Source organism: Osmerus eperlanus, chromosome 14 (assembly GCF_963692335.1).
Source record: "Osmerus eperlanus chromosome 14, fOsmEpe2.1, whole genome shotgun sequence".
Lineage (NCBI taxonomy): Eukaryota > Metazoa > Chordata > Actinopteri > Osmeriformes > Osmeridae > Osmerus > Osmerus eperlanus.
This window is the reverse complement of record NC_085031.1, coordinates 17731657-17753922: the sequence shown is the minus strand read 5'-3', so window position 1 is coordinate 17753922 and position 22266 is coordinate 17731657. Positions and strand designations below refer to the sequence as shown.

Genomic DNA, 22266 nt, shown 5'->3' with positions numbered 1-22266 from the left:
ACAGCAAGCTGACTTAGTAGCTCCATCTTTCACTCACACCAAGGGATATGAAATAACAACTCATTGTAGCCCAGCCAATCATCAGTCTCTCATCGCTTCTCCTCCCTCTATCCCTCTCCTCTCCTTTTACCTCTCTGTATCTCCTCCATCTCTCCCATCTCTCTGTTCCATCTTTTCCACCTCTCCCCCCTCCCTCTCTCTCCATCTCTCTCCATCTCTCTCCTGTTCTGTCTCCCTGGTGTCTTGTCTGGTGTAAGGAGTTGTTCTGTCAGGTGAATGTAATTACTCTCTCTCAGACTTCTAATAAAAGGAGATGAGTCCCTGATGAGAGCTCATCTTTCCTGCTAACAACCACTGCTGTTGTCTCATCTTCCTGTCTGTGTGTGTGCGTGTGTGCGTGTGTGTGTGTGTGTGTGAGTGTGTGTGTGTGCGTGTGTGTGTGTGCGTGTGTGTGTGTGCGTGTGTGTGTGTGCGTGTGCGTGTGTGCGTGTGTGTGTGGCAGGTTTGGCCCCCCAGCAGACCTGAGCCCAGCTTTTCTCACATCTGTGGAGGAACTCTGATCCATAAGAACTGGGTGATGACTGCAGCTCACTGCTTCATCAAGTAAACGGCCTCAGTAACCTAACAACAACAGCAAAAGAAAATCCTATTTATCATGAGTGTTTTCCATGAAGTAAAGAGATATACATCATAGGCTGTGCCTTTGGCCTTGTTTTACCTTATCTGCAGGCCTGAAAAAAGTCCATAGCTCTTACCATGAAACCTCCTGGACCCCCCCCCCCCTCCTCCCTCCCCACCCCTCCCTCCCCTCTCTCCCTCCTCTCGTCCCCCCTCCCCTCCTCTCCTCCCCCGCCCCCTCCAGCTATGCAGATGAGCTCCAGCGCTGGCGCATGTGTTTGGGCAAACACAACCTGACGTTCTCCGAGGCGTCGGAGCGCTGCTTCTCTGCGCGCTCCATCGTGCGGCACGAGGCCTTCCGCTACCCAGCCGTGCCCAGCGTGGAGTACGACATCGCCCTGGTCCGGCTGGACGGGGAGGTGGAGGCCAGCTGGGAGGTCTCCTTCGCCTGCCTGCCCCCTCTGGAGGAGGTGCTGCCTGGAGGGACCACCTGCTACGCCTCGGGCTGGGGGGACGAGACCGGTGAGAGGGGAGGGGAGAGAGACCGGGGAGAGGGGAGGGGGAGAATGGGGGAGGGGGGGGTTGGAGGGAGGGGGGGGTTGGAGGGAGAGGGGGGTTGGAGGGAGAGTGAAGGTGAAAAGGGAGTGAGCAGGGAGTTGAATGATTTCTAAATCTTCCCACTTTGTCTCTCTCTGCTGGTGAGAACATACAACTACAGCATCCTTTTCTAACACTCAATCTTTCTCTTTTTCTTCCTCCTTCCCTCTCCAGGTGATTCATTGAATGCCAAACCATCGGAGGGTCTGAACCAGGTGGCCCTGCCAGTGGTTCCCTTCAGTACCTGTAAGAGGATGGACTACTGGTGGTTCCAGGTCAAGGACTCCATGATCTGTTGTGGATACACCCTCCCTGACGAGCTCAAATCTGTCTGCCAGGTCAGAGCTACCTCTCACCCTCCCTCTCACCCTCTCACCCTCCCTCTCACCTTCCCTCCTTCTCTCTCACCCTCCCTCTCACCCTCTCAACCTCCCTCTCACCTTCCCTCCTTCTCTCTCACCCTCCCTCTCACCCTCTCACCCTCCCTCTCACCCTCTCACCCTCCCTCTCACCCTCCCTCCTTCTCTCTCACCCTCCCTCTCACCCTCTCACCCTCCCTCCTTCTCTCTCACCCTCCCTCTCACCCTCTCACCCTCCCTCCCTCTCACCCTCCCTCTCACTCTCTAACCCTCCCTCCTTCTCTCTCACCCTCCCTCTCACCCTCTCACCCTCCCTCTAACCCTCTCACCCTCCCTCTAACCCTCTCACCCTCCCTCTAACCCTCCCTCCTCTCTCTCACACCTCCCTCTCACCCTCTCACCCTCCCTCTCACCCTCTCACCCTCCCTCTAACCCTCCCTCCTTCTCTCTCACCCTCCCTCTCACCCTCCCTCTCACCCTCCCTCTAACCCTCTCACCCTCCCTCTAACCCTCTCACCCTCCCTCTAACCCTCCCTCCTTCTCTCTCACCCTCCCTCTCACCCTCTCACCCTCCCTCTCACCCTCTCACCCTCCCTCTAACCCTCCCTCCTTCTCTCTCACCCTCCCTCTCACCCTCCCTCTCACCTTCCCTCCTTCTCTCTCACCCTCCCTCTCACCCTCCCTCTCACCCTCCCTCTCACCCTCCCTCTCACCCTCTAACCCTCCTCCTTCTCTCTCACCCTCCCTCTCACCCTCTCACCCTCCTCTCACCCTCTCACCCTCCCTCTAACCCTCTCAACCCTCCCTCTAACCCTCTCACCCTCCCTCTAACCCTCCCTCCTTCTCTCTCACCCTCCCTCTCACCCTCTCACCCTCCTCTAACCTCCCTCCTTCTCTCTCACCCTCCCTCTCACCCTCTCACCCTCCCTCTCACCTTCCTCCTTCTCTCTCACCCTCCCTCTCACCCTCCCTCTCACCCTCTCACCATCCCTCTCACCCTCCCTCTCACCCTCTAACCCTCCCTCCTTCTCTCTCACCCTCCCTCTCACCCTCCCTCTCACCCTCCCTCTCACCCTCCCTCTCACCCTCCCTCCTTCTCTCTCACCCTCCCTCTCACCCTCTCACCCTCCCTCTAACCCTCTCACCCTCCCTCTAACCCTCTCACCCTCCCTCTAACCCTCCCTCCTTCTCTCTCACCCTCCCTCTCACCCTCTCACCCTCCTCTCACCCTCCCTCTAACCCTCCCTCCTTCTCTCTCACCCTCCCTCTCACCCTCTCTCTCACCCTCTCACCCTCCCTCTAACCCTCCCTCCTTCTCTCTCACCCTCCCTCTCACCCTCCCTCTCACCCTCTCACCCTCCCTCTAACCCTCCCTCCTTCTCTCTCACCCTCCCTCTCACCCTCCCTCTCACCTTCCCTCCTTCTCTCTCACCCTCCCTCTCACCCTCTCACCCTCCCTCTCACCCTCCCTCATTCTCTCTCACCCTCCCTCTCACCCTCCCTCTCACCTTCCCTCCTTCTCTCTCACCCTCCCTCTCACCCTCCCTCTCACCTTCCTTCCTTCTCTCTCACCCTCCCTCTCACCCTCTCACCCTCCCTCTCACCTTCCCTCCTTCTCTCTCACCCTCCCTCTCACCCTCTCACCCTCCCTCTCACCTTCCCTCCTTCTCTCTCACCCTCCCTCTCACCCTCCCTCTCACCTTCCCTCCTTCTCTCTCACCCTCACCCTCTCACCCTCCCTCTCACCTTCCCTCCTTCTCTCTCACCCTCCCTCTCACCCTCTCACCCTCCCTCTCACCTTCCCTCCTTCTCTCTCACCCTCCCTCTCACCCTCTCACCTTCCCTCCAGTCTGTTGAATGCCTGATCCTTACATTTTCCACTAGGGTTGCAAAATTAATGACATTTTAATCATGATCACGATTTTGGCTTCCCATGATCAAATTTGCATGATTTAAAATGTGTCATTTCATTCATAGTATCAAAGTTTTTTTTATTTAAATGTTTTGCTTACTAAAATATATTTACAAAATGGAAAATGGAAAATAGTGCCCTGTTGAAGTTTTGCTACATTTTATTTATTTATTTATTTTTATTAATTCTTTGAGGAGATGCACTGAATTTTGGTGAATAAGAGGACCTCTATTATTTTGATGCACATATTTGTACATTAGCAGGAATGTAGCACAGTATGGATGTGAAAGCAGTTATAATTAGCCTATGTGACAATAACATTTGTTTTGGTTAAAATCAACAAATAATCGTGATTATTAATCGTGATCTCAATATTGATAAAAATAATCACGATTATCATTTTGGCCATAATCGTGTAGCCCTACATTCCACCCCCTGACCTCTGACCCTGGCCTAGTGCAGGGGACTCTGGCGGCCCCCTGGTGTGTCAGGACTCTCCCGTCAGCCCCTGGGAGGTCCACGGAATCACCAGCTTTGGACCAATCGGCTGCATCATGGACAAGAAGCCCAGCGTGTTCACACGAGCCTCCGCCTACCGTCCCTGGATGGAGAACGTGATCCGCAAGGACCTGTACCACCTTCACAGTACGTCACACTGATATGAACCAGTGTCTTACTGGTCTGAACTGGTGTGAGTCAGTTTTATACTGGACCAAACCTGGACCAAACCTGGACCAAACCTGGACCAAACCTGGACCAAACTTGTGAACCAGGTCACATCCTTCATAGTATGTTCTTACACTGATCTGAAAATCTCTCTCTCTCTCTCCCCTCCCCCTCCCCCCCCTTTCTCTCTCCCCTCCTCCCTCTTCTCCCTCCCTCCCCCCCCCCCCCCCCCCCTCTCTCTCTCTCTCTCTCTCCTCCTCCCCCTCTCTCTCTCTCTCTCTCTCTCTCTCCCTCCCCCATCCCCCCCCCCCTCTCTCCTCTCTCTCTCTCTCTCTCTCTCTCTCTCTCTCTCTCTCTCTTTCTCTCTCTCTCCTCCTCCCCCCCTCTCTCTCTCCTCCCTCCTCCCCCCTCCCCCCTCTCTCCCTCCCCCCTCCCCCCTCGCTCCCCTCCTCCTCCCCCCTCTCTCCCTCCTCCTCCCCCCTCTCTCCCTCCCTCCTCCCCCTTCCCCCTCCCCTCAGCGTCTGGGTGTGGAGGACCGAGGGAGCTGACAGGGGTCAAGGGCACCCTGTCCTCCATGGGCCACCCTGGTAGCTATGACAACGATGCCCGTTGCCAGTGGGACATCCAGGTGCCCCTGGGCATGCTGGTCCGCCTGCACTTCCTGTCCCTGTCTCTGGAGGAGAGCCAGCTCTGCATGAACGACCGAGTTTCCCTCACCGACCGCCTGGGCAGTCTGGGTAGGAAGGGGAGGGGAGGGGCAGGCAGGATGAGAAAGAGAGATTGAAGCACAGTGACTTTCGGACACTAACACACTGTTTAGTACAGATTATGACACTGTTTAGTACAGATTATGACACTGTTTAACAGATTATGCCAATTTTTCACTGTGTATGAAAGCTTTCAAAATGTGAGTCTCTTTCACAAGTTTCGAAAAGAGGTTTTGAAGGGTAAAAAAATTAAAATAAAGAAAATTTGCGGTAAAAGTTTTTTTAAGGATTTTTTTTTTTGAAGGTTGAAAAAATCTTTTATTTTATATATTTCATATATTTTATATATTTCCCAAATATAAATGTCTCCCTCTCCTCCTCCCCTCTTACACATCCTATCCCTGCACATCCCCCCTCCTCTTACACCTCCTATCCCTGCACATCCCCCCCTCCTCTTACATCTCCTCTCCTACCCCTCCACCTCCCCTCCTCTTACCCCTCCCCCCAGGTACCTACTGCAGCCAGGAGCCCCCTCAGGAGCTGGTGAGTGATGGGGAGAGGATGAGTGTCAGCTTTGTCTCCAACAGCAGGGTGGTGGACACGGGCTTCACTGCCACCTGGAGCGCTGTGGACCCCAGCGAGGGTGAGATGGGGAGGAGGGAGAAAGAGGGGGGAGGCTATGGGGCGAGGGTAGAGGTGGTGGTGGTGGTGGTGAGGGGCACCTGGTAGAAATTGGTGTTGGAGATGTTAAGTTGGTTGCTCATTCCTCTACCTATCTAGCACTGTCTCTACCTCCATCCTCCTCCCTTCACATCTCTCTCCTTCCTCCTTTCTCCTTCTCTCCTCCTCCTCCCTTCACATCTCTCTCCTTCCTCCTTCCTCCTTCTCTCCTCCTCCTCCCTTCACATCTCTCTCCTTCCTCCTTTCTCCTTCTCTCCTCCTCCTCCCTTCACATCTCTCTCCTTCCTCCTTCTCTCCTCCTCCTCCCTTCACATCTCTCTCCTTCCTCCTTTCTCCTTCTCTCCTCCTCCTCCCTTCACATCTCTCTCCTTCCTCCTTCCTCCTTCTCTCCTCCTCCTCCCTTCACATCTCTCTCCTTCCTCCTTTCTCCTTCTCTCCTCCTCCTCCCTTCACATCTCTCTCCTTCCTCCTTCCTCCTTCTCTCCTCCTCCTCCCTTCACATCTCTCTCCTTCCTCCTTTCTCCTTCTCTCCTCCTCCTCCCTTCACATCTCTCTCCTTCCTCCTTCCTCCTTCTCTCCTCCTCCTCCCTTCACATCTCTCTCCTTCCTCCTTTCTCCTTCTCTCCTCCTCCTCCCTTCACATCTCTCTCCTTCCTCCTTCCTCCTTCTCTCCTCCTCCTCCCTTCACATCTCTCTCCTTCCTCCTTTCTCCTTCTCTCCTCCTCCTCCCTTCACCCCCAGCTCCGTGTGGGGCCTCCTCCAGCAGTGAGCAGGGGACTCTGGTGTCTCCTGGCTGGCCCCAGGACTACCCCACCCAGGCCACGTGGCCTGGGTGGGGTAGTCCTGGGGCCAGCCCGGAGCCACCAGAGTCCCCTGCTCACTGCCTGGCTGCAGGCCCAGACGGAGCTGGGGCCGTGAAGGGACGGAGGAGGAGAGAAGGAGGTCCTGACATGGCGTCAAGAGGTAAGGGGTCAAGAGGTGAGGGGTCAAGAGGTAAGGGGTCAAGAGGTGAGGGGTCAAGAGGTGAGGGGTCAAGAGGTGAGGGGTCAAGAGGTGAGGGGTCAAGAGGTGAGGGGTCAAGAGGTGAGGGGTCAAGCTGTCTTCTTGTTTTGGAGTGACAGCTGCTTCTGTGTGTCTAATGTCTGTGTGTGTCTGTGTGTTTGTTTAATGTCTGTGTGTGTCTGTGTGTTTGTTTAATGTATGTCTGTCTGTCTGTCTGTGTGTTTAATGTGTGTGTGTGTGGGTTTGTTCTCTAAGCTGTTCCAGTCAGGCATCGCTTTTTAGATTAAACATCTACCACCAGTTTTGATGATATTCTCTCTTTCTACAGCAGAATACCTCTGTCCTCTAGGTTGGGTCATGGGGGCGTATGTAATGTGCTCTGTGACATTGCTTGTTAAAGCAATTATATGAAACCAGTGCTCAGTGCCTGTGATGCAGTCGATGAATTACGATGTCGGTGACACACACAGATTGCTGGAACTATAGATAGTTCACAGTGTTCTTGTCCTACACCCGCTGCAGCTCCTATAGCACCACCCGACTGTGGAGCAGCACCTTTAAGACCCCGACTGCATCTTTTGTATCGCCTCAGATATACTTCCCTCGCTTCATTGCACATCCTTGTGCATTGAGCCAGACACCTGCCAACTTTCAACTTCCTACAGTACCTGGTTCACGAGATCTCACACACACATAGGCTACTAGAATGCCAGGAATCTAAGCTTTGAAAGACAAACAGAGTTCTGTAGCAGCAGAAGATCTTTATTGGTAATGTAGGGACCAGGGTGGCACAGTAAACAGGCAATGTGATGCAGGGATTCAGCCAGGACTAAACAGGGGCTCTTAACATGAAAGCCTGATTCCAATAAACACACAGGATGTGAAGACCTTCCAATGGCCTGACAGCTGCTACTCGAAGCTGTAAGAGTAGGATAAACTTCCCTTCTTCATGGAACACTGCCCCCAGTGGGTTCCAGGGCTGATGGAATGGGAGCAGGTGCCTAGATGGTCGTTGTACTTGAGGTCTTTATCCCACACCTCTAATTTCAGAATAGCACCTGACTGTGCCACCTTACTGAAGGTGAACACGCTGTTCCAGGAGGGGTTACGATTGTTGTCGATGATGTAGGTCTGGCCGCCATCCTTGCCTGCGCAAAACACCCTCACGTAGCAGTCAGGCTGGTTGCCCGCGGCGTCTCCATTGAGCCCCGATCCTTTCAGGCCCCAGACTTTGACGGTTCCGCAGTGGACGGTGGCCAGGGCAGAGAGGAGGAACACACCCAGGGTGAGAGAGGAAGCCATGATGCTCAGAGGACTGGCTCGATGCTTAGAGGACTGGCCCGCTGCTCAGAGACAGAGAGACAGAATGTACACTAGAGAAATGTTTTGTTGAGTTTGGTGTGGAAACACTTGACTGGCCTGCACAGATCCCTGTCCTAAACATTTACATTACATTTATTCATTTAGCAGATGCTTTTATCCAATGCGACTTCCAAGAGAGAGCTTTACAAAAGTGCATAGGTCACTGATCATAAACAACGAGATAGCCCCAAAAACATTGCGGGTAACCAAAACATGAAGCATACATTGTGAAAAGCAAATAAGTGCCAATGGGAAGAAACATAAGAGCATGTAGTTAAACAAGTTACAATTAAACAACATGAGCCTCAAACGTGCAAGAGTGTACCTGTAGGAAAGCAAGCAACAATAATATAGACAAACACCATCAAACACATTTGAGATCAATTGTAACGTCATATGCAAGCCAGGTATAATCACCCAACAGCAGCGCCCAAAAAATTTATCGGGGGAAACGATGAAGAGCTTTCCACTCTGACACTTCAATCATGTAAAGTAGGATGGTCGGGGTGAAACACCTTACCTGTATGGCGTCAGGACGATCTCCTGTCGTGAGCCCAGAATGCCCTTCTGCACGTCTCTCTGGTCTATATAAAGCCCACCTGGCACACTATCAACATGGTGATAACAACCTTGGGTGCATTCAGACCTCATGTGAGAATGGGCTGTGTTTCAACAGGTGGCCAGGCCAGATGAATTAAATAATGTTTATAATATACCGGATTCCTGTAAACTTCTGTTCTCATTGTTTCTCTGTCTGTGCACACCAGAGGCTTTGATGTAACATTTCTAAACAGTGAATGGATTTAAAAAAAAAACGTTTATAGAGTAATCTGTTCAGTTTTATCATACAGCACCTAATGGCTAGTACAAAGCTGCCCACTACAGTTATCACAGCACACCATTTCTAACGTCATTATTAGTCCTTTCAAGCTCTCACAAAAGCACTTTTTACATTAATAACGTTCATTATTAATCTGGACTGTAACCACTTAGAGTGGTCTGGAATTCCTATAATTGAACAGCAGTACTGGGAAGCAAGCCAGTGTGAGTTTCTCAGAATTGGGTTGAAACAAGTTGTTGAAACAGATAAGTTTCTTCAGGGACTTCTCCTACTGGGTGCCAGGTGAGAATGGGCTGGGGCTCAACATGTGGTTGATGAATTTCCTTTATCAGGGCTGCCAACTTTTCCAAAAAAGTTGGCAGCCCCGGGACGCAATCAGGATGCGTGATATGCACCTGTCTCCACCAGAAATTAGCATTGTACAGTCTCTCGCTCGCTCTAAATACAAAATCCCAGATTTCCGGGAGATTGTAGAGCATTTGCGGGCGTCAGGGAGCCGCTATTGAAATGCGGGAGACTCCCGGACCTTCCGGGAGACTTGGGATGTCTGGTGTTCACAATCCATTCCAGCAGTTGTTAAACTCTAGCCTGGTCCTAACCAGACTCTCGTACATTTCATTTGTACAGAGAGTCTGGGCTCGCTCCATTGACAAGCGTTAAGGCGGGTACTCTGTTGAAGTTTAAAACTATTGGATCTGCCAAGAGCCACTCTGGATCTGCCATAACCAATCTCTAGCGTTCGCCTTAGCCAACTCCTTCACGACTAACGGAGCTAGCTGGAAAATCAAACAAACCCCGTGGGGATCAAAGATTGTTCTTGCTCCGGCTTTAACTTCTGTGTATATTCGGCAGCGTTGCCACAACGGACCGAATGGCTTCGCTCGCATCTTTCTCCGCCGCCATTACGGAACTACAACACAAACTAGCGCACAACATCAACGTCATCGTTCTCAGCCACTCTCTCTGTTCGCTGATTGGACAGGTAGAAAGTTAACCGGAGACATCTGACTTACGTACCTCAAGCCCAGACGCAGTACAGAAGCAAAATCAAAATTGAGCGGAAGTACGTAGGAGGGCAGAGCCAGGCTAGTTAAACTCCTCGCTACATAAAAAATATTGGCATCAGGATCATTTCAAACAGTCATCGCTGTGCACAGATGCGGGTTGGCCATGGCGCAAATAACGCTACGTTTGCGAATGTACGTACATGAGGCCCACAGAGTTCTCACATTATACTATAGATTAGAATTTCTGCTAATATCCACACTGTGAACACTGCATTTCTACCTTCATATCACACTTCCTGTTTTTTTGGTCGTTCCTCATTGGCTGCAGGTCGTTTCTGCGGCTTTGCCCCGCCCCCTACCATTGTCATCCCCGGCGACACGGCCGTGGTCCGTTTCCTTAGCAACGGTGCCAATGTGGAACAAGGTTTCCGTGGATACTGGACCACAGACCCCAGTGTGTTCCCCACACTGCCCCCCCCGCCCCCCAACCCCTGGGACAACATCACCATCAGTAAGACCCAGTGTGTGTGTGTGTGTGTGTGTGTGTGTATGTGTGTGTGTGTGTGTGTGTGTGATGCTGTCATCAGTAAGACCCTGTGTGTGTGCGTGTGATGCTGTCATCAGTAAGACCCTGTGTGTGTGTGTGTGTGTGATGCTGTCATCAGTAAGACCACCTCTTCAACACGTCAAATCACAGTTCTACCCCCAAACACTTGTCAGAATATCAGTACTTTCTTTGTTTATTTATACAAATAAATGACAACCACTCCTCCTGTCCCTCCTCCCCCCTCCCCTCCCCTCCACTCCTCCCCCCCCCCTCCCCTCCTCCCCCCCCCCCCTACCCTACCCCTCCTCTCCTCTCCCCCCTCTCCTCCCCTCCCCTCCCCCTCCCCTCCCCCCAGGCTGGCCAGAGGGGTGTGGAGTCCCGGCCGTAACCCCCAGCAACGCCACCCTGAGGGTGGTGAACGGGTTGGAGGCTGTGCCCCACTCCTGGCCCTGGCAGGTGTCCATGCAGGTCAGACTGGGGGGGCAGGTGTCCATGCAGGTCAGACTGGGGGGGCAGGTGTCCATGCAGGTCAGACGGGGGGGGGGGCAGGTGTCCATGCAGGTCAGACTGGGGGGGCAGGTGTCCATGCAGGTCAGACTGGGGGGGCAGGTGTCCATGCAGGTCAGACGGGGGGGGGGGCAGGTGTCCATGCAGGTCAGACTGGGGGGGCAGGTGTCCATGCAGGTCAGACTGGGGGGGGGGGCAGGTGTCCATGCAGGTCAGACTGGGGGGGCAGGTGTCCATGCAGGTCAGACTGGGGGGGGGCAGGTGTCCATGCAGGTCAGACTGGGGGGGCAGGTGTCCATGCAGGTCAGACTGGGGGGGGGCAGGTGTCCATGCAGGTCAGACTGGGGGGGGGGGCCAGGTGTCCATGCAGGTCAGACGGGGGGGGGGGCAGGTGTCCATGCAGGTCAGACTGGGGGGGCAGGTGTCCATGCAGGTCAGACGGGGGGGGGGGCAGGTGTCCATGCAGGTCAGACTGGGGGGGCAGGTGTCCATGCAGGTCAGACTGGGGGGGGGGGGGCAGGTGTCCATGCAGGTCAGACTGGGGGGGGGGGCAGGTGTCCATGCAGGTCAGACTGGGGGGGCAGGTGTCCATGCAGGTCAGACTGGGGGGGGGCAGGTGTCCATGCAGGTCAGACTGGGGGGGCAGGTGTCCATGCAGGTCAGACTGGGGGGGGGGGGGGCAGGTGTCCATGCAGGTCAGACTGGGGGGGGGGGGGGGGCAGGTGTCCATGCAGGTCAGACTGGGGGGGGGGGGGGGCAGGTGTCCATGCAGGTCAGACTGGGGGGGGGGGGGCAGGTGTCCATGCAGGTCAGACTGGGGGGGCAGGTGTCCATGCAGGTCAGACTGGGTGGGGGGGGGCAGGTGTCCATGCAGGTCAGACGGGGGGGGGGGGCAGGTGTCCATGCAGGTCAGACTGGGGGGGGGGGGGCAGGTGTCCATGCAGGTCAGACTGGGGGGGGGGGGGGGGGGGGCAGGTGTCCATGCAGGTCAGACTGGGGGGGGGGGGGGGGCAGGTGTCCATGCAGGTCAGACTGGGGGGGGGGGGGCAGGTGTCCATGCAGGTCAGACTGGGGGGGCAGGTGTCCATGCAGGTCAGACTGGGGGGGGGGGGGGGCAGGTGTCCATGCAGGTCAGACTAGGGGGGGGGGGGCAGGTGTCCATGCAGGTCAGACTGGGGGGGGGGCAGGTGTCCATGCAGGTCAGACTGGGGGGGGGGGGGCAGGTGTCCATGCAGGTCAGACGGGGGGGGGGGGGCAGGTGTCCATGCAGGTCAGACGGGGGGGGGGGGGGGGCAGGTGTCCATGCAGGTCAGACTGGGGGGGGGCAGGTGTCCATGCAGGTCAGACTGGGGGGGGGGGGCAGGTGTCCATGCAGGTCAGACGGGGGGGGGGGGCAGGTGTCCATGCAGGTCAGACTGGGGGGGCAGGTGTCCATGCAGGTCAGACTGGGGGGGCAGGTGTCCATGCAGGTCAGACTGGGGGGGGGCAGGTGTCCATGCAGGTCAGACTGGGGGGGCAGGTGTCCATGCAGGTCAGACGGGGGGGGGGGGGGCAGGTGTCCATGCAGGTCAGACTGGGGGGGGGGGGGGGCAGGTGTCCATGCAGGTCAGACTGGGGGGGGGGGGGGGCAGGTGTCCATGCAGGTCAGACTGGGGGGGGGGGGGCAGGTGTCCATGCAGGTCAGACTGGGGGGGCAGGTGTCCATGCAGGTCAGACTGGGTGGGGGGGGGCAGGTGTCCATGCAGGTCAGACTGGGGGGGGGGGGGCAGGTGTCCATGCAGGTCAGACGGGGGGGGGGGGGCAGGTGTCCATGCAGGTCAGACTGGGGGGGGGGGGGGCAGGTGTCCATGCAGGTCAGACTGGGGGGGGGGGGGGGGGCAGGTGTCCATGCAGGTCAGACTGGGGGGGGGGGGGGCAGGTGTCCATGCAGGTCAGACTGGGGGGGGGGGGCAGGTGTCCATGCAGGTCAGACTGGGGGGGCAGGTGTCCATGCAGGTCAGACTGGGGGGGGGGGGCAGGTGTCCATGCAGGTCAGACTGGGGGGGCAGGTGTCCATGCAGGTCAGACTGGGGGGGGGGGGGCAGGTGTCCATGCAGGTCAGACTGGGGGGGGGCAGGTGTCCATGCAGGTCAGACGGGGGGGGGCAGGTGTCCATGCAGGTCAGACTGGGGGGGGGCAGGTGTCCATGCAGGTCAGACTGGGGGGGGGGGCCAGGTGTCCATGCAGGTCAGACGGGGGGGGGGGCAGGTGTCCATGCAGGTCAGACTGGGGGGGCAGGTGTCCATGCAGGTCAGACGGGGGGGGGGGCAGGTGTCCATGCAGGTCAGACTGGGGGGGCAGGTGTCCATGCAGGTCAGACTGGGGGGGGGCAGGTGTCCATGCAGGTCAGACTGGGGGGGGGGGGGCAGGTGTCCATGCAGGTCAGACTGGGGGGGCAGGTGTCCATGCAGGTCAGACTGGGGGGGCAGGTGTCCATGCAGGTCAGACTGGGGGGGGGCAGGTGTCCATGCAGGTCAGACTGGGGGGGGGGGCAGGTGTCCATGCAGGTCAGACTGGGGGGGGGGGGCAGGTGTCCATGCAGGTCAGACTGGGGGGGGGGGCAGGTGTCCATGCAGGTCAGACTGGGGGGGCAGGTGTCCATGCAGGTCAGACTGGGGGGGGGGCAGGTGTCCATGCAGGTCAGACTGGGGGGGGGCAGGTGTCCATGCAGGTCAGACTGGGGGGGGGGCAGGTGTCCATGCAGGTCAGACTGGGGGGGCAGGTGTCCATGGGGGGGGCAGGTGTCCATGCAGGTCAGACTGGGGGGGGGCAGGTGTCCATGCAGGTCAGACTGGGGGGGGGGGGGTTATAATGTGTGTGGTTATAATGTGTGCATGTGGTTATAATGTGTGCGTGTGCGGTTATAATGCGTGTGGTTATAATGTGTGTGTGTGTGTGGTTATAATGTGTGTGCGTGTGTGGTTATAATGTGTGCGTGTGTGGTTATAATGTGTGTGCGTGTGTGGTTATAATGTGTGCGTGTGTGGTTATAATGTGTGCGTGTGGTTATAATGTGTGCGTGTGTGGTTATAATGTGTGCGTGTGTGGTTATAATGTGTGCGTGTGTGGTTATAATGTGTGCGTGTGTGGTTATAATGTGTGCGTGTGTGGTTATAATGTGTGCGTGTGGTTATAATGTGTGCGTGTGTGGTTATAATGTGTGCGTGTGTGGTTATAATGTGTGCGTGTGTGGTTATAATGTGTGCGTGTCTGGTTATAATGTGTGCGCGTGTGGTTATAATGTGTGCGCGTGTGGTTATAATGTGTGCGCGTGTGGTTATAATGTGTGCGTGTGTGGTTATAATGTGTGCGTGTGGTTATAATTCGTGCGTGTGGTTATAATGCGTGCATGTGTGGTTATAATGCGTGCGTGTGTGGTTATAATGCGTGCATGTGTGGTTATAATGCGTGCGTGTGTGGTTATAATGTGTGCGTGTGTGGTTTTAATGTGTGCGTGTGTGGTTATAATGTGTGCGTGTGTGGTTATAATGTGTGCGTGTGGTTATAACGTGTGCGTGTGTGACATCTCTCTCCTCAGGCCAGTCCGTTCCCTCCCATCCCCTACATGCACGGCTGTGGAGGCTCCCTCATCCACCCTGAATGGATCCTCACTGCAGCCCACTGCTTCATGAAGTAACACACTCACACACCACATCCACACACACCTCATCCACACACACCACATCCACACACACCACATCCGCACACACCACATCCACACACACCTCATCCACACACACCTCATCCACACACACCACATCCACACACACCTCATCCACACACACCTCATCCACACACACCACATCCACACACACCACATCCACACACACCCACACACACCACATTCACACACCACATCCACACACACCACATCCACACACACCACATCCGCACACACCACATCCACACACACCACATCCGCACACACCACATCAACACACACCACATCCACACACACCACATCCACACACACCTCATCCACACACACCACATCCACACACCACATCCACACACACACCACATCCACACACACCACATCCGCACACACCACATCCACACACACCTCATCCACACACACCACATCCACACACACACCTCATCCACACACACCACATCCACACACACCACATCCACACACCACATCCACACACACACCACATCCACACACACCACATCCGCACACACCACATCCACACACACCTCATCCACACACACCACATCCACACACACCACATCCACACACACACCACATCCACACACACCACATCCGCACACACCACATCCACACACACCACATCCACATCCACACACACCACATCCGCACACACCACATCCACACACACCACATCCACACACACCACATCCACACACACAACATGCCCTCCTGCCTCCCCATGCTCATCTCCTCCCCACCCCCCAGGCCTCTGAACAACCCCAGTTTCTGGCGCATGTGCCTGGGTAAACACCACATGAACTCGTCCCTGGACGAGCGCCCCCTGGAGGTGTGCCTGGGCGTGGACGCCATCCTCCGCCACGAGGGCTTCGTGTACGAGACGGACCGCTCTGACATCAGCAAAGACCTGGCCCTGGTGCACCTGGCCACGCCCGCCTCCACCACCAGGGAGATCAGCCCTGTCTGCCTGCCAGCAGGGGGCGCTGTGATGCCCGCAGGAACACCCTGCTATGTCACCGGCTGGGGCGACGAGAAAGGTATGATGGGAAATTGAGTTTTTATTCAAAAGAATTTGGGGGATAATTAATTGATTGTATTATTTGGAGGAGATGTGCGTGTGTGATATTTCATATGGGTGCATATTAAATGGTTACCTGTGATTGTGAATTGACCCCCCACCCTCCCCCCCTCCCGCCCTCGCCTCCCCAGGTAGCCTGTTCCCCCAGGTGTCGGCCCAGCTGAACCAGGCGTGCCTGCCTGTGGTGGACTACCCCACCTGCAGCCAGCCGGCCTACTGGTGGGACACCCTGAGACCCTCCATGGTGTGTGCCGGATATGAGTCTCCAGACGAGCTCAAGTCGGCCTGCCAGGTAGGACCTGCTACCCAGGCAGGGGGCTCCACGTGGGGCATGGTACCCAGGCAGGGGGCTCCACGTGGGGCAAGGGGGGGGCATGGTACCCAGGCAGGGGGCTCCACGTGGGGCATGGTACCCAGGCAGGGGGCTCCACGTGGGGCATGGTACCCAGGCAGGGGGCTCCACGTGGGGCATGGTACCCAGGCAGGGGGCTCCACGTGGGGCATGGTACCCAGGCAGGGGGCTCCACGTGGGGCATGGTACCCAGGCAGGGGGCTCCACGTGGGGCATGGTACCCAGGCAGGGGGCTCCACGTGGGGCATGGTACCCAGGCAGGGGGCTCCACGTGGGGCATGGTACCCAGGCAGGGGGCTCCACGTGGGGCATGGTACCCAGGCAGGGGGCTCCACGTGGGGCATGGTACCCAGGCTGGGGGCTCCACGTGGGGCATGGTACCCAGGCAGGGGGCTCCACGTGGGGCATGGTACCCAGGCAGGGGGCTCCACGTGGGGCATGGTACCCAGGCAGGGGGCTCCACGTGGGGCATGGTACCCAGGCAGGGGGCTCCACGTGGGGCATGGTACCCAGGCTGGGGGCTCCACGTGGGGCATGGTACCCAGGCAGGGGGCTCCACGTGGGGCATGGTACCCAGGCTGGGGGCTCCACGTGGGGCATGGTACCCAGGCAGGGGGCTCCACGTGGGGCAGGGGGGGGGGGGTTATGGTAGACACCACAAAGACTGCGGCTTATATGTGCTTTTGATTCCCGCAAAGACTGTGGCTTGTATTTTGTTTTGTTACATTTAAATTTTGTATTTATTTATTTATATTACTTTTATCAGTGGTTTTATCAGTTTTATCACTGGCTCCTCTCGACGCGGAGGAGCAGCGGTTCCACTCTGAGCCCCTCCCGGATGACCGAGCTTCTCACCCTATCTCTAAGGGAGAGCCCAAAATGAGAAAACTCATTTTGGCCGCTTGTATTCGCGATCTCGTTCTTTCGGTTCCCACAGTTCGTGACCATAGGTGAGGGTAGGAACGTAGATCGACTGGTAAATAGAGAGCTTCGCCTTTCGACTCAGCTCTTTCTTCACCACGACGGACCGATGCAGAGCCCGCATCACTGCGGACGCCGCATCGGTCCGCCTGTCGATCTCGCGCTCCATTCTTCCCTCATTCGTGAACAAGACCCCGAGATACTTGAACTCCTCCGCTTGGGTCAAGATCTCCTCCCTGACCCGGAGATTGCACTCCACCCTTTTCCGGTCGATAACCATGGCCTCAGATTTGGAGGTGCTAATTCCCATCCCAGCCGCTTCGCATTCGGTTGCGAACCCCTCCAGTGAGAGCTGAAGGTCACGGCCCGATGAAGCCATCAGGACCACATCATCCGCAAAAAGCAGCGACCCGATCCTGAGGTCACCAAACCGGACCCCCTCAACGCCCTGGCTGCGCCTAGAAATTCTGTCCATATAAGTTCTGAACAGAATTGGTGACAAAGGGCAGCCCTGGCGGAGTCCAACCCTCACTGGGAACAAGTTCGACTTACTACCGGCAATGCGGACCAAACACTGGCACCGGTCGTACAGGGACCGAACAGCCCCGATCAGGGAATCCGGTACCCCGTACTCCCGGAGCACCCCCCACACGAGCCCCAGAAAGACACGGTCGAACGCTTTTTCAAAATCCACAAAACATGTGTAGACTGGTTGGGCGAACTCCCATGCACCCTCCAGGACCCTGCCGAGGGTGTAGAGCTGGTCCACAGTTCCACGGCCAGGACGAAAACCACATCGCTCCTCCTGAATCCGATTCTTCTTGTTTATTGTTTTTATTGATTTTATATAAAGCACACTGAGTTTCAATTCTTGGATGACATGTGCTATATAAATAAAGTCTTATTATTATTATTATTATCTCCAGGGAGACTCAGGAGGTCCGTTCGTGTGTCAGCCTGCTGGTCCTGACTCCAGCTGGGAGGTCCATGGGATCGTTAGTTTCGGCCCACAGGGCTGCATCAAGGACAAGAAGCCCTCCGTGTTCACCCGAGTGTCTGCCTTCAACGATTGGATCCTGGACAGCATCAAGAGGTTCACCTACGAGAAGGCACAGGAGAGCTTGTAAAACAGACTGCAGATCCAGGTTTCTTAGTATTAGCTTCCAGGGTTTCTAGTTCAGAGATGGTGTGAAAAGACCTCGTGGAATTTTCTAGGTTGAAGTGAACTGTGAATTGTACATTTAAGACATGATCTGTTTGGGTTATTGTGTGAATATCATGTAAATTAGATTAGATGTTTTGATTTTCTAGGTAACTTTCTCAATGATGAAGAAAAATATGAAGTAAAAATACTGGGTGCTTCCTGTTTTCAATTTTTTCAATTTTGTTTATTTGATCAAGAGGGACAGTGTACATTCATAAACATTAAAATGTAAATGCACCCAATTATAGCCAAAAGGCTAATTTCCATTGGCAGTCCCTCTGCCAGAGGGAAAAAGGCTATACAACCTAAAAAAAAAAGGCATTAACGTATATCAAACATAACATTGACAATAAATAAAAAAAAATAAAAAAATGAAACAATAAAATAAAATACAATCCCAATATACAAGTTCTACTGCTTACCCACTAGTGATCACATTTTTGGTTATTTATCAACCATGTTTTGAGATTACTTTTAAAACAGTTGGATGAGGTTGATTCTCTAATGTTTTGAGGGAGATGGTTCCATTCCCGGGCTGACCTAATTGAGAAAACCGACTGTCCAAATACACTTTTTTTTAAAGGAATAACACAGTCTCCTCTTGCTGCCCCTCGAGTAGCACTGGTTGCTGGTGTTCTAAACTTGACTAGGCTGCATAGTGGTGGGGGGGCCAGGTTAAACCGGATTTTGAACATTAAACAGCAGTTCTTGAATGTGATCATGTTGTCCCAACTTAAAAGTCTGTATTTATGGAGGACTGAACAGTGATGGTGTGATTTAGGTTTTTTGTCAAGTATTTTGAGAGCCTGTTTGTAAAGAGACATTACTGGTTTAAGGGTAGTGGAGTTGGCAGTAGACCAGGTGGGTAAGCAGTAGTTAATATGAGATAAAAACAACGAGAACATGTACATTTTAGCAGCCTTGGTGGACATGTGATTTCTAAGATGCCTAAAGTTGGCTAAGGTGAATTTTAAATTTGTGCATATTTTTTTAACATGTTTTTTAAAAGTAAGTTGATTATCAATCAAGATACCAAGATATTTGTAATCCTTCACAATCTTGATTCTTTGATCAGAAATAAACACATCGGGTTCAGTGTGAGACTTGCTGGTTTTAGAAAAAAACATAGCAACGGTTTTGGACTTGTTGAGCTGAAGACAACATTTGTTTAACCAGTCAGACACATTAACCATGACCTTTGTAAGCCTAGCAGCGACCTCTACATTATTCTTACCCCACCCAAAGATCACAGTGTCGTCTGCGTACATCAGAACCTCACAGTCTTGGCAAACTGATGGTAAATCGTTAATATAAAGACTGAAAAGAAGTGGACCCAGGATTGAACCTTGGGGAACACCTATAGACAGATTTTTGAAGTCGGATAATACATTGTTTATTTTAACACACTGAGTTTGAGTTGATAAATATGATTTGAACCAGCTGGATGTAGAAGAAGAAAAGTTAAACTGATCAAACTTAGACTGAAGTATGTTGTGGTTGACCGTGTCAACGTTTTGATTACATATAATATATATAATAGAAGCACATTTCTATTCATTATTCACTTTCCTTCTGTGTGTTATCTTGGTATCTAGTCTCACATCTCAGTACTTGGTGTCAAGATCTTTCAGTTAGATAACATTTCTGGACTGTTCTTGAATATTTATAGCTAATCGTAGTTAATCATTAAAGAATTGTTAGTTAATAAGAGTTTGTGATTGACAGTCAGTGTTGTAATATGAAACTCTAAAGATCATACTTCATACACGATCTCATTCGAATATACGTTTAGTGTTTTCAAAGTTAATCATTAAAAAAAATGTTATGTTAGTTAATCATTAAAGAATTGTTCATAATAGTGATTGACAGTTAGTCAGTGTTCTAATATGAAACTGTAAAGATCATATTTCATACACGATCACATTTAAATCTGGTGCATCATAATCACAGACTGTTCCGGATAGTCTTCTCCTCCCTGCTTGGACAGAGAATGCAGTCCTCTCTGAAGTTCTCACAAAGTCACATGACCTGCCGGCTCAGCCAATAGCCATGCAGCTCAGTAGGAGCGAGGGAAGGGGGAGAGAGAGAGACCAGGGAGACAGGCTAGTCTTTGCCTGGGGTTTATATGGAGCGTGTCTGTAAAGATCCCCCCTTCTTCTTCATTCTTGTTTTGTGTGTTGAGGTTTCCTGGCTGTGCTGTGTTCCGGGGTGGGGGAGTGGAGGCGCGCTGGGGGGGAAGCCTCTCCAAGCCGGGGAAAGTTTAGGAGTAAAACTCAGGCAAGAGAGAGAAGAAAAAGGAGGAGGAGAGAAGAGGGAGGAGAGAAGAGGAGGACTTCAGATGTTTTTTTCATCTCTCTCTGGAAGCGTTTTGACTCTGGAATGGGTGCTGGAGCCCTCACCATCTGTGTAGTAACTATGAAGCCTTGCTCTCATGGGACGGGGGTGAGGGGGGCCAGAGGGGACTGGGGGCACCCACCCCCTCCCCTGTGCCTCAGGGATTCAGCATGCCTTCTCCTGTCATGGGCTGCACACTCTTTTGTGCTGGAGTTGGTGTGTGTGTGTGTGTGTGTGTGTGTGAGAGAGAGAGAGAGAGAGAGAGAGAGAGACGAGGAGAGAGAGAGAGATAGAGAGAGAGAGAGAGAGAGAGAGAGAGAGAGAGAGAGAGAGAGAGAGAGAGAGAGAGAGAGAGAGAGAGAGAGAGAGGGAGGCGGGAGGGAGGGAGGGAGGGAGGGAGGGAGGGAGGGAGGGAGGGAGGGAGGGAGGGAGGGAGGGAGGAGAGAGACAGAGGGAGGGAGGGAGGGAGGGAGGGAGGGAGGGAGAGACAGAGAGAGGGACTACACCCCTAACCCTACGCTTACTACAGTTACTCATCTAGTTTCTGGCTGTCTAACTCCACGTGTCCCTATATACTCAAATTAACTTTATATACCAGATCACATCCTTTAAATCTTCCAAAGGATCATTCTGTGATGAACATCAGAAACAACCTTTAGCACTCAGACAGCTCCTCGACTGGGCTTGTTCACTGATGACAATGAGCAGACATGACGTCATGCTCTTGAGTCAGACGGGACAGCACAGCCAGCACCTTTATGCCTGGACACACACACACACACACACACATATAGCCTCGCTCTCACCCTGCTCTGTCAGCATTTTGAGGGAGTTTTGGAAAGTATGAAAGTGTTATGAAAACTAAAACTTTCCATCTGAGAGCCAGGGTAAAGGACATACTGTAACTTGCTTCTCATTTCTTAAATGAAACCAGTTTCCTCCTCGGTGCATGTCAAAGACCTTACAGTAGAAAAACAGCATTTTGCCGGTTTTTGACCACTTTGAAAGACACCTCAGGTTTGTGATATGGGGAAGCACATGTTAGAGACAGATAGAGAAAAGGAGAGAGAAAGAGAAAGGCAGGAGAGAAGAGGGAGGAAGGGAGGAGAGAGACAGTGAGAGAGGGGAAGGAGGGAGAGGGAGGGAGGGAGAGACAGCTGTTGCTGCCACTAGTGCTGTCTCACCCAGCTGCCCTGTGACCACCCACACAGGAGGGAGAAGGAGAGGGGGAGGGTAGGAAGGGGGAGGAGAGGAGCATGTTGGGGCTAGAAGCTATTTGCCAGGATGAGAACACAAACTTAAGTTGTCTGACTTGGAACGAGCAACTTTTTTAATGCTGAGTTTTCTGCGTGTAGAAGTTAATGAAGATCTACTAGGTGCTTTAGACCTGCCACAAGAGGGACATGTTGAAGTACTCAGAAGTAGTCACACACTTTCTGTCTTTGTCTCTCTCTCTTTGTCTCCACTACAGAAGATAACAAACGTATGCAGATAACTTTTTAACACCAAGTAGCTTTGAGAGCCATTCTTCTCCTGAGGAGATGGAGGGAGTGGGAGAGTGGGGAGGGAGTGGGGGAGGGAGTGGGGGGAGGGGGTGGGGGGAGGGAGTGGGGGGAGGAGTGGGGGGAGGGAGTGTGTGTTGCAGGGGGAGGGAGTGGGGGAGGGAGTGGGGGGAGGGAGTGTGTGTTGCAGGGGGGAGGGAGTGGGGGGAGGGAGTGGGGGGAGGGAGTGTGTGTTGCAGGGGGAGGGAGGATGAGGATTACTCAGCTAATCACAATGGGTCTGCCTGTCGTGAACCAGAGAGGGCAGGAAGAAGACTTGGATGTCAGCCTCTAGCTATAGGCATTCCCTCTCTGTGA

General features: G+C 53.8%; 3 protein-coding genes across 3 annotated transcripts in view; 2 read left to right on the top strand and 1 right to left on the bottom strand.

Moving 5' to 3' along the window:
- Positions 1–7283: 7283 nt before the first annotated feature.
- Positions 7284–8547, bottom strand: LOC134033391 (extended synaptotagmin-1-like). The gene is made up of 2 exons (XM_062477524.1): positions 8425–8547; positions 7284–7865 (listed from the first exon to the last, which is right to left on the bottom strand). The coding sequence occupies exon 2, from the start codon at positions 7842–7844 to the stop codon at positions 7452–7454; it is 393 nt and encodes a 130-aa protein (XP_062333508.1). The 5' UTR covers positions 7845–7865; positions 8425–8547; the 3' UTR covers positions 7284–7451.
- Positions 8548–9125: 578 nt separating this feature from the next.
- Positions 9126–18218, top strand: zgc:154142 (uncharacterized protein LOC555481 homolog). The gene is made up of 7 exons (XM_062478266.1): positions 9126–9129; positions 10081–10263; positions 10655–10767; positions 14384–14478; positions 15266–15555; positions 15728–15888; positions 17796–18218. The coding sequence occupies exons 1-7, from the start codon at positions 9126–9128 to the stop codon at positions 17994–17996; spliced, it is 1047 nt and encodes a 348-aa protein (XP_062334250.1). The 3' UTR covers positions 17997–18218.
- Positions 18219–20177: 1959 nt separating this feature from the next.
- The window catches only part of LOC134033390 (rho GTPase-activating protein gacF-like), a 19189-nt gene continuing 17100 nt past the window's right edge, over positions 20178–22266 (top strand). Inside the window, exon 1 of the mRNA XM_062477523.1 lies at positions 20178–20479. Coding sequence (XP_062333507.1) covers positions 20453–20479 — 27 coding nt within the window. The 5' untranslated portion in view covers positions 20178–20452. The remainder of the gene's footprint in view (positions 20480–22266) is intronic.

Excerpts from the sequence above, each read along its gene's own strand:
- LOC134033391 (XM_062477524.1), bottom strand. The coding sequence starts at position 7,844 with ATGGCTTCCTCTCTCACCCTGGGTGTGTTCCTCCTCTCTGCCCTGGCC.
- zgc:154142 (XM_062478266.1), top strand. Across the intron at positions 10,264-10,654 it reads CTGGGACAACATCACCATCA|GCTGGCCAGAGGGGTGTGGA; the intron begins GTAAGACCCAGT and ends CCCTCCCCCCAG. Across the intron at positions 15,556-15,727 it reads CGGCTGGGGCGACGAGAAAG|GTAGCCTGTTCCCCCAGGTG; the intron begins GTATGATGGGAA and ends TCGCCTCCCCAG.